An 11641-nucleotide genomic window follows, 5' to 3' on the forward strand; every position below is an offset into this window, starting at 1 on the left:
TTCTAGTGCAGGTGAAGGACAAGACCTCTGCCTGGGAGCTTTCCAGGAGTTTTGCCACTTAGCTGGAAAGAAGCAGAGCTTCTCAGTATTGATTCTACCTGCAGCGCTAATGCCGACTGCCAGCGCCAGGAGGTCTCCAACAGTGCAGAGCGTGAGGAATCCAGCTTCATGCACCAGCATGGTGCAGAGCTGGTGCTCCCAGCCCCCACTGTCCCTTTCTGTAAGTGGAGTGTGCAGGATGAAGGCCAGAAAACTAGTGTAGAAACATTGGCAGGGCTGCCTCACTGTCTGTGCTGACTGCAGAGCACTTTGAATGCTCCCAGTTCCTGGAAGCTTACTGCCTTTTGATAGAGAGAAATCCAAACTATTACAGTCATTTGACTCGTCTGTAATAGCTCAGAGACATTAGAAAGCAAAAGCTGAGATCTCACTTCAGATTTGCAGCTCTAGTTGTGGCTATTTGCTCCATGTCTGTGGTTATCATGGTGCTTTCAGCTTGGCAGTGAGAAGTGTCCACTCTTTTATTTAGCAGTGATCCTGCTGCAGCCCCACTAAGCCCTGTGGACTGCCTGGGTATCGTTTCTTCCAGCTCATTCCCATACATTTGCCAAGGACAGCTTTTCCCCTAGGTAGCCTGAGCTGTGGTTTAGATGAATGGAAATTTGCAGTTTAAAAGCATCCTTCCATTTCAGTAGGGCTTCTGCTTTTCAGAGAGTTAACTCTGTCATTCCTTACTCAGAAGCGATTAGCATTTCCTTCTCTGGCCTCCAACTTGGCAGCGTTGCCCTCTAAGACAGCAGAGCTGCTGTGCTCTGCCAGGCAACCATCTCTCCATGATGATCAAGCTGTTTGCATTTGCTGGCACTACTGACATCTCTTGTTGAGGTTTTCACAAGAGCAGCTGAAGTGGTTGTGCAGGGCTGGAGCACAGATCTGACCTGTAAAGGAGACTAGGTTCTGGACCTGTACTCTGTGCTGGGCATGGGGACATCTCTGCATACTTTGCAAAGGGCCAGATCCAGGAGGGGATACATGGCAGTGTTGTAGCATGCACAGAGCCTTTCACTGGCAGCAGGTGCATTCCCATGGAGTGTCTGCAATGGGAAGTGCTTTTCGCCAACTGGGCAAACTGGATTTAATTCAGCTCCCCACCAAAAAGTCTCCTGGAGCAGAGAAAGACCAAGAAAGTCTGCAGTGGGCAAAGACAATGCCAGTCCTGCCTCTTCCAAACCGGCCTGAGAACAGGAATGTTTTGGAACTGCCAAAAATCCAGAGTTCCCTCTCATCTGTGGCCTTGCATATCATCAAAGCTCCTTGGTCCAGTTCTAATCCTGATTTTGCAGTTTGCTGCCATGACGTTGCAAAGTCAAATGCCACCAGTGATGGAAATAGATATTGCTTCCCAGACGGGAGCTTCAGTGAAGTGTTCCAGGAGGCTGAGGGGGAAGGGCTTTCCCAGCTGAATTTTACCAAATTTTTGCTGGCAGAAAGGACTCAGTTTTAAAGAAACATGGTTTTCTGATTAGAAAATGCTCCCCTGGGCCATCTGTCCTCAGCTGTCTGGTTTCTGTCACTCCTGTGACATTCTTGAGACTTGGCAGTACCCAGGGCTGCTTTGGAGGCACTGAGCAGGATACAGCCCTGCTTTGAAAAGCTTCCACCTGAATAGCAAATCCTGGCAAAGAAGCACAGGAGAAATGTCCTACAGATGGCAGGAGGAGGGAGAGGAGAATGTGAGGGTAGCATTGCCAGCTGCAAACTGCCTGCTCCTCCTGGAGCTGTGCTGGTGCTCCCGTGGGCAGGCAGACTGGGAGCTGGCACAGGGTTGGGCTGTGTGGGTAACCTGTGCTCTGTGGAGCAGTGGATGCCACAACTGTTGTGGTTATCTTTGGTGTTCCCCTTTGCCATGTGGATGGAGGTGTCTGGGCAGTGCTGTGGTGGGGCAGGCAATGGGTTGCTCCATGCCTGTGTTTCTCTCCGCTTTCTCAGACAGAAAATGCAGAGTCCCTCAGTTTGTACCAGGCTCTGGGATCCTCCTTGCCCACAGTGTACCTATGAATCCCTCAGCCTTTCCTATTACTCTGGCTGAGACCTCTGGGAGCAGCCAGGAGAAAAGGAGGAGAGAAGTAGATGTCTGAGCCCTGTGTCTGTTTTGGCAGGTCCTGTTTTTTCCCCCAGTTGCATAATTTAAAATGTGTTCAGGGCTCTTCCAAATGTTGACTGCCAGAAGCACTGCCCTTGGAAGGTGGTTTGAAAGGCTGCAGCTATTTAGACAAAGAAAAGAAGAACGGATGCCATTACCCTTCCTCCCACCACTCTCCCTTTTGCCCTGTCCCTGCCAGCTTGCCAGCACTGGAAACAGCATCACAGAGACACAGGGAAGCAAGCTGGTGCATCAGAAAAGTCACGCTGGCTGCTGGCAGGATGCTCCAGGCTCTGCTGGCGATCAGATGGTGGAGGAGCAGCTGAGATGAAGCGCTGCCCTCCTCAGCTTCAGGGAAGAATCTTTATGAGGGCAGGACACTGGCTTTTGAGGATAAGTCTCCTATAAATAAAACCAGACCCAGTCTAGGGGTCAGTAAAAACACCTTTGCACCTGCTAAAGCTTCCTCAGATTTGCACTTATCAAAACCAAAACTGGAATATGGGCAGTAACTGTTCTTTCCTGGAAACCTGCTGCTGGGTGTCCCCACTGTGCAGTACCTGCAAGGTGGCCCTTGGCTTGCTGCTCTCTGTAATTTCAAGTCTGCTATGGACCTTGCTGTGGAATGGATGTGGCTGACATTTAGCAGGAATGCTAGCTCCCGTCACAACAGTGCCTGGGGAGATGCAGCCATGCTCAACCATCCAGCTGATGTGACCTGCTGTTTTGCAAGCTCAGTCAGCACCTCACTTCATTGAAGAAATGCTCCTGGCTAATGCTGGGTGATGCTTCCCAGAAATGGCATGGGCAGAAAAGATGTTTTATTTGGCATAAGCTGGCCTCAGTGCAATCTCTCCAATGTTCTGGGTGGAAGAAGCCAACTTGGATGAGTTTGGAGCTGAGCTGAGCTGTGTTTAGCCACTCTGCAAAGTCTGAGAGGACTGAATGAATGGCATAGGGAGGCTTGGCCTCCTCTCCTGCCAGCCCCACTTGCAGAGACCACTCCAGGTAAGATCCATGCTCTGTTTCTCATGATGCAGCAGAATCAGAAATATCCCAGCTACAGGAAGCTCAGTTCCAGGATCCCCTTTCTGCAAAGATGTCAAGGCAATTTATGGTTCTGAGCTTATTTGGGGCTACCACCTTTAGTGCATTAATTTTGCATGTGGGCAAATTGAGTCACTTCTCCTCTCTCCCTGACCGCAGACAGACTCGTTGGCAGGTCTGGGAAAAGGAGCCTGTGCTGCCTCCCTCCTCCCAGATGCATCTGGTTGCATCTGAAATTTCAAGGGAGAGAGCTAGAGCTTTCTCTCAGCTTGATCATGCAGGTTTTTTGTGCTTCAGTCAATTCTTCAAGGAACATGATGTTCAAAGTGAAGCTCAAGATTTGCTAGGAGCGTTTGGTTTGCCCAAAGCACAGGGCCATTTACCCAAATGCCATAATTTATGGAGCACCCCAACAGGGTTCAACCCCCCCCGCCCTGACCACTTTGTCCCAGCTTGTTTTGGGTTGCTTTGGCAGAAGCAGTGGAGTGCCCATCTCCCTGGGGAACAGCTGGCAGGGCTGTGCCTGTGCCAGCACCAGGCGACCACATCCCCCCATCATAGGACCTGTGGACAGACCCTCTGGGGACACTCGTGGGGTCCGTGTGTCCTCGGGGCGTGAAGGACAGGGACGTGGCGAGGCTGAGCGCCTGGGCTACTCCAGCTCAGCGGCTCTCAGCCTCACTGCGGGGCTGGGACATGCAGCCCCCGCAGGTCGGGCTCGCCCGCGGGGCTCCCGGTGCCGCTGTCCTTCTGCCCCCTCAGCACCCGGCCAGCTGCCGGCTCCAGCCGCGAGTACGGCTCCGCCACCGGCGCCGGCTCCGGCGGAGCAACAGCGGCCTCCAGTGCCTGAACCTCCTCCCTTCCTCCATCCAGGGACCCGCATCCTGCCTCCCTCAACGCCCCTCCCGCCTGCCCGCAGTCCTAGGGGGTGCCGGCAGCGACGCTCAGCAAGGCCGCTAGAGGAAAACAAACAAACAAAACATTTTTTGGGGGTTTGTCTGGAAAAATGGAGCCTTTGGGTTTTTCGAGGCACCGGGGAGCTGTGATCTGCAGGACAAGCCTCGTGACTTTTGGTGCATAAGGTTCGGGTGATGGACAAAGCTGGAGACGGGTCAGGGTGGAGATGATTTATTGAACTCTTTCTCCTGGCAAAGGCTCTGGGTAAGGGTTTTAATGCCCTCTACTTGACAGATGTAATTGCAAGTCATAGGAATACAAAGATCTCCTATTGCTTGGATGCAATAGGTTTAGGAAAGCAAAACAAAATTATTTTATTTATTTATTTATTGAAGGGGGAAAAAAAAAAAGCCTCCTTGTTATGCCAGAGCCTGACTCACTCCTTCAGTATGTCCTCTGCTCTGCTGACACTCTACCTGGAGTCCTGCTCCAGAGTCCTCAGGAGCAAGTCTAGACTGCATCCAGCTCTGGAGTCCTCAGCACAAGAAAGACATGGACCTGTTTGAGCAGGGGGCTCAAATGATTAGGGGGCTGCAACACCTCTTGTATGAAGAAAGGCCGAGAGAGTTGGGTTTGTTCAGCCTGGAGAAGAGAAGGCTCAGAGGAGACCTTACTGTGACCTCTCAGCCCTTAAAGGGGGCTTGTAAGAAGGATGAGGATAATCTTGTTTTGCAAGGCCTGGGGCAATGGTTTTAAACTCAAAGAGGGGAGATGGGCTTTTTTAATGCTGTGAGTGGTGAACCACTGGCCCAGTTTGCCCAGAGAGATGCTGGATGCCCAATTCCTGGAACAATTCCAGGTCTGGTTGGACAGGGCTTTGAGCAACCTGATCTAGCTGAAGATGTCCATGCTGCAAGGGCATTTGGACTAGATGACCTTTAAAGGTCGTTCCCAACTCAATCCATTTTATGGTTGTAGCCTGTCCCTAGGGCTCCATCAGTAACACAGCTCACAGCTCTTTATGGACATTACCAAAGCAAACCATATTTTTCAGGAAAGTGTTTTAAATGTCAGGGAAAGGTGTCTGCTGTGCCTTAGAAATCCCAATGCAACACATGGAGATGCTTTCATTTTATTGGTAGTTTGCATAGGCAAGGGATGGCTTTGTGCTCTCATCTCTGGAACTGTTGCACCTTCTAGTTCAGAGAGGAGTCGGAGCGTGGAGAGGGCTTTTGGCACATTCCCCTGTTCTTAATGCGCACATTAGTGTTTCTTTGCCTGGAAGAGATGTTAACAACGTTAGAGGCCGACTTCAGCTCCCTGCTACACAGAAGTGCCTGGCTCAGAGGACAAACAAATAGAAGAAAATGCTGCTTAAATCATGGTTTAAGTGTTATTCACAGAAAGTAAGACCACGTATTTTTGACAGGGAGTTCAGGGTTACCATGGACATGTGTTAATTAATTCCAATAAGCTCGAGAGCTGGTGCTTCCTGACACCTCCTAGCAGAATAATTCACATCTGTGCTGTAGGACAGCATTAAGACACCTCAAATACCTGTCTGGCTGCAGACAATTAAGGTTATGACTTCGTTTTGTATTTTTTTTACAGAAAAATGCCTGCCATTGTGTTTTGCTTGGACTTGGGCCTGCTCTCAGCCCTCACTCCTGATTGCTTTTGCAGCAAAAGCAAGGGAAATACTAAAAAGGCACTCACACAAAATTATTGTTATTATTTTCTGCCCAGTAGTGGACCTAATTACTCTGAGTTGTTCCATTTTCACTCTGAATAGTGATGTTCTTCTCTTTGGAAAGACAAAGCCATTTCTCAGGTGCATAGACAAAACCTGGTAAATCATTTTCAAGCTGTTTTGCCTTTTGGAAAAAGCATTTTTTCATGCTGGTCACATTGAAGTGACCAAAGGCGACAAGTGAGACCCTGCTGCTGCAGGGACCCGCCAGATGCTCTCACAGTAGTTATTCCCAGACACCTTTCAGGCCTCCAGCCCTTGCTGGAGTGGTTGCACACACAAAACTACAAATGACACTTCATCCTGCCTCTCCGCTACCTGATTTTTCCCTATGGACCAAAGCTTTATACATGAGGACACTCCATTTATCTCTCCCTTGAGACATTTGGCACCAAGCAGCTTCAGAGTTCCCCGTGCCTGACCCACACTGTCCTGACCAGGAAACCAAATGACTGTTGTTCCTAACCTCAAAACTTCTTCACTTGGAAACATGAAAAGGAAGTTGCAAGACTCATGGAGCAGCATATTTCCAATTGCATCTGCTGGAAGCTTGCACAAACAGGAGTTTGAAGAAGCCCAGGGATGCAGTGCCTGTCAACTCAAGGTGGGTGCCAGCACCAGCTTCTTGTGCATCCTTTCCTTCCTCTGACTCCAGGCCAGCTCTGGGTGATCCACCAGCTCAATCTTTTTGTTTATTGTACCCTAAACTTTCCCTTTTGTGACCACAGAGGTCTTCTGTCCCTTCTGAAACCATGTTCTTCATGGGGGGATGTAGCATCCTCAGCGCGTTTTCTCCCATGTAGCTTTGAAGCCTTCCTCGCTCTCCTTACCCCGCTCTTGGTTCATAGCCAAAGCCCTAATGATGTTGTGTCTGTGGAACCTCCCACCCCCATCTGTTGCACAATACAGCCGACAGCTGGTGCTGGGCTGCTGGCTTCCAGCATGGTCATTACCTCCCTGCCATGCCGAGCCGGGTCATTAACTGTGGTGCCCTCGTTCAGGAGATCCCACTCAGCATGTCTCTGCCTGACTGCATCGTCTTCAGCCTCAAAGTGTAAACCCAGCATCTGAGCAGTCCACAAGCAAAATATGGGGCAGCAGCCTGGGTTAATGAAGGAAAGAAGGGATGACCAGACCAACAACTCTAATCCAGGCTCCTTCTCCAGGTGATTCGGACTCTGTTCCTTATTACTACAAAGTTAGCTGGGATGTAATGCTCCTAAAAGCAGAGCTAGGCTCTGCAGGCCTATTCATTCAGGGATAGAAAAGCTGGAATTTGAGCTTCTGTTAGAGATGTCTCTGCTGATGGCAGATGGGCATGTGACACTGATCACTGAAAAATCCCTGCCTCCAGAAGGTAAGCGAAGGGTGAAGCTTCCTGGACCCCACAGACAGGGGCATCTGGCTACAGATGAGACTCAATCTTCCCAAGAGAGATTTTTGAACTGCCTAATAGCATTGAGTTGGAAGTAATTCCTTCGCTTGTCTGACACAGAGTGCTTCCAATGTATAAATATACTCAAAATTACCTAGGGCTAAGCCAGATGAAATGAATCAAGTCTTGCCAGGGACATCGCTAGCGTTTGGACCTGGCCTTCTGCTAAGACAGTGCAATCTGGCACCAGCACAGATTAAATGTAAGGCTCATTCTTAACAACACCCAGAGCAAATTGTATCCTTTCATATGCAGAGAGGGCAGAAACCAGAGCTCAGTTATAAATTGCTGGGGTGAAAAAACAGTTTTTCCTCAGCTACTGCACAGCTGAGGTCACCTGGAAAAATGTTGTGGGGTTTTTTTTCCTGCCCGCATGCTATATCTGGGCAGGCCTTTGCCATTTGTCTGAGTTCCTGGCCACCTGCCAGCACAGTCTGAGCAATTGGTGCAGCTTGGCAGCTGCAGGGAGACTTTGGCCTCGTGGTCCCTGCTGGTGGGCAGCTTGTGTGCTCGAGCCTCTCACCACAGACCCATCACACAGGCGGAGGCCACGAGCTCCGAGCAGCCGCTGCAGCATCTGCGCGGGAGGCCAAATTCGTGCCAGATGTGCCGGGCTCACTGCCCACGCTCCACCCAGCTGCATGCAGACAGCTCTGCTTTCTAGGAAATCCCAGACATATGTAGTAGCCCTTGTCTGTGTTGTATTTAGACTTGCAGAAGGTCCAGATACTCACTGGTTCTGAAGGCACAGCAGACATTCGTTGCCGTACAGGAGGTTGTCTGTGCCGCAGATGGGGTCAAAGATCTTCGTACAACCTCTTCTTAGGTTGTAATTGCCACAAGCTGCCTGTAGACACGAAAGGGTAATGCTGAAAATATTGAACGTGCTTTCAACTTGCTAAAGGAACTTGTCCTTCTCAGGGAGGTCTCTATTTTGTATGTCTTGATAACCCACCCCAGCTTGATCAGAGCTCTGCTATGAGCTCTCTGGGATCACCTATTACCATGTACTCCCTTGGCCAGCTAAACTCTGCCTGGCCCTGTTGCACACCCTTAAGCATAACAGTACTGAGTAAGTAATGATCCATGGGCAGTGCCTCATCACATTCATCACAGTTTTTATTTCTATGCCACAACTATGCCTGCCCTCTCACTTGCAAGACAGAGAGCAAGGGGAGCTCTGAACTCCTTGGTGGGTAACAACAATATTCAACTTTTTTAACAGCTTTTCTCCACTGAGTGTAGGGAAATGCAACAGGAAACCAAGACCATCTCTGGGATTTTGCAGTGGCACAGCAGGTGAAGGAGGTTCCCAGGCACTGGCACCTTTGGACTGCCAACCCAACAGCTCACTGTACGTCACTGTATTTAGCAACACTGGCCACCCAGTGTATGGTTTCATTCTGTCTCACTAAAGCTGGGCACACCCTTGTGCTACACAAAACCAGGAGCCTTCACCTCTGTTCCTTTGGCACCACCTCCATCCGTCTCAGCGTTTCCTACAGAAAGAGTGGAGAGAGAGAGAGAGAGAAGACGCCTTAGCACTTGTCACTCAGGCTGGTTTCGGGGAGGATACTTTAGGCTGAGGACTTTACATCCCCACTTAAGCACCTTTGTCTTGGCAAACAATTTCCTTCCTTGGATCTCCCTCATTTTGCAGCTGGGTGCCTCCTTACTGCATCTGCCTCTTTCCTCTGGCAGAAACACTGTGATGGTGCAAGGTCCTGTCAAGGCTAGATGCACTTCTAGTGACTTTTCCTACCAGCTGCTAGGGAGCAAAGGTAGCTTTTGCTATCTCTTATCACACATTTATGGGTAACAAATGCCTGCTGATGCTGGACAAAATCCAGAGTGATTTTTTTTTTCTGATGCCATTGTGTTTATACCAAAAGGAAGCAGGGCAAAAGACAAGTCACTGAAGGTCTCTGTAAGAAGGAGAAATGGTTGGACCTGAGATCTCACTGGTGGGAGCAAGCTGTAATTTGGTGGGCATCTCCATGGAGAAGCTGACCCTGAGCTGACAGCTGGGATCACATAGGTGGAACAGTGAGTGTATTCTGAAAAACAGCCTGAATTTGTTTGTCAAAAGGCAGGACTGAGAAGCAAGACCTTGGTTTTGCTTATAAATTCAGAACTCATCCACATGGAAGAATTAGACTGCATCTGTATTAACACCCAGTGTGGTCCAATAGCAGTGGGTCTGTAGAGTGAACTAGTAATGGTGCTGAGGACCTGATAGGCAGACTGTTTCATGTTTCAAGGATTTTACTTTGGACTAACACTGGTCCAGACCCAGGAGCTGTAGCATTACATGCTCAGTTAATCTGAAATGAGTCCAGGTTTTGTACTCAGGCAGCTCTGCAGTGGCAACTGCTGCATAGTAAAAAGGACATTAGAGGACTACTGTTCTGATTGAACCCACTAATGCAGAAATCCCTGGTGAGCAGGACCTGAAGAGCACCAACAGCCCATGTTCTCATCCTTCTGCACCATATGGGATTTTGAAAACACAGTTGGCTTAAACATTGATTTTGGTAGGGAAAGCTGCATTTTCCCTTGTGTAGATGCATTCCCTGTCTTCTTGGATTTGCATTTTTAAAACCAAAATAGAATCATAGAATCATTTATGTTGGAAAAGACCTTTAAAATCATCAATACCAACTGTTAACCCAGCACTGCCAAGTCCACCACTAAGCCATGTCACCAAGCACAGCATGTACATGGTGGTGACCTGAGCAAATCCATGGACAGCCTGTTCTGGGGCTTGACCATTCTTTTGGTGAAGAATTTTTTCCCTAGTATCCAACCTAAATCTTCCCTGGCACAGCTTGAGGCCAGTTCCTCTTGTGTTATTCACTCTAAAAGAATGGCATTGTCCTAGAAATCACCATCTCCAAGCTGAATCCTAGCCCTGAAAGGAGAGAGTTATGCTTGGGTTTTGGGAGCAGGTGCCAGGCACCTTTTTGAAGCTTTTGTTTAAGGCTTGCTTGCAGAGCACTGCTGCAATGCATGTTGACTATTGCAGCATTCTCTGGTATTTCCCCCCGCCAGGGACACAGCAAGGTCCCAGCCCCATCTGGCCTGTTCCCAGGCTCACCTTCTCGCTAACAAACCTGGGAGCTTTAGCAAGGAGTGGAAATGGCTCCTAAGCAAAAGGTTGCACTCACCTTGGTAGCAGCAGAGTGCCAGGGAGAGGAGCAGAAAAACACCAGTTGCTTTCATGGTCCAAGTGATGCTTTACAGTGGAAAGCAAAGGAGAAATGGGACGCTTCTCAGGCTTTCAGAGATTGCACTTCTGTCAGACTACGTTGGGACCTTATACCTTTCACCATCTGTGGCACCACCCTGCATGGCCAGCTCCACCCCACAGGCTTGAGATGACAACATTCAAAGCTTGTGGACAACACCAGGTGGCAAACAGCTCATTGGTGTGTGCAAGGATGAAAGCGTCTCCAAAGCCAATGAAGGTAATGATCCTTATCACTGGCAAGGACTGGAGATGCATCTTGGGTGTGGGAGACAGCCTTCCCAGCACTGCAAGCTGGGAAAAAGTGACTTTGAGCAAGAAGCAGACTGGAGAAAGGGGCAGGACAGCAAGACAAAGATGTGTGTTAGCATGAGCAGTGAGGCTGATTAACCATCACTTGCAGGGCTCTGTGTGAAGATGGCTTTTGTCCACACCCCGCTTCCCTGGTGTGATCCACAGAGCAGAGCTGGGGTGTTGTTCCTCTCAGGCAGATAGGGACAGCAGCAAGAACTGCTGCTGGGAAGCAGAGAGCTTGGCAGTGCCTTGAGCTTGCTTGTGGCTGCACCTTCAGTGCTGTTATTTTGCTTGCACATCTCTGTGACTGCAGGCAGGCAGCTGAAACCAGCTCATTGGGTCAGATGCTGCTCCCTTCCCTTCTCCCTGCCTGCAGATTGGAGTAAACCCTGGGGATTTCCAGCATTTACTCCACCAATGGTGCATTGCGGAGAGTGGATCAGTCCCCTGGGTATTAGAAGGATTAATTAATGTTTCTAAAGCACTTTGATATCTCAGCCATAAATCACTGGAGAAGTGCAAAGCAAATTATTACTAATGGGGGCTTATGACTCAAAGACAGATTTTTAATTAGCTGAACAGGACAAAGTCAATGCCAAGAGCAATTCAAGGAGCTGTTTGTGAGACAGAAATCTCAGCTCTATCAGCAGCTGCGCCACTGTCCAAGAGAGACCCCAGTCCAAATGTGGCTCTGGAGGATCCTTTTCCCTGCCATAAATATCCCTTCTGAGTTTGCTTCAGTGGTGATGGAGATTTTCTCTGCTCTTGTCTGGGCTACCCTATGCTCTCCCTGGGGCTATTAATGGCATGTGTTATTTTACTAACTCA

General features: G+C 49.3%; 1 protein-coding gene across 1 annotated transcript; it reads right to left on the reverse strand.

Moving 5' to 3' along the window:
- Nucleotides 1-5283: 5283 nt before the first annotated feature.
- LOC128897977 (pancreatic secretory trypsin inhibitor-like) lies at nucleotides 5284-10494 on the reverse strand. Its single transcript, XM_054168658.1, has 4 exons — nucleotides 10440-10494; nucleotides 8731-8771; nucleotides 8007-8119; nucleotides 5284-5365 (listed from the first exon to the last, which is right to left on the reverse strand). Exons 1-4 carry the CDS (start codon nucleotides 10492-10494, stop codon nucleotides 5284-5286), a joined length of 291 nt encoding a protein of 96 aa, XP_054024633.1.
- Between the last annotated feature and the right edge of the window lie 1147 nt (nucleotides 10495-11641).

The sequence above is a fragment of the Dryobates pubescens genome, chromosome 16 (assembly GCF_014839835.1).
Source record: "Dryobates pubescens isolate bDryPub1 chromosome 16, bDryPub1.pri, whole genome shotgun sequence".
In the NCBI taxonomy this organism is placed as follows: Eukaryota; Metazoa; Chordata; class Aves; order Piciformes; family Picidae; genus Dryobates; species Dryobates pubescens.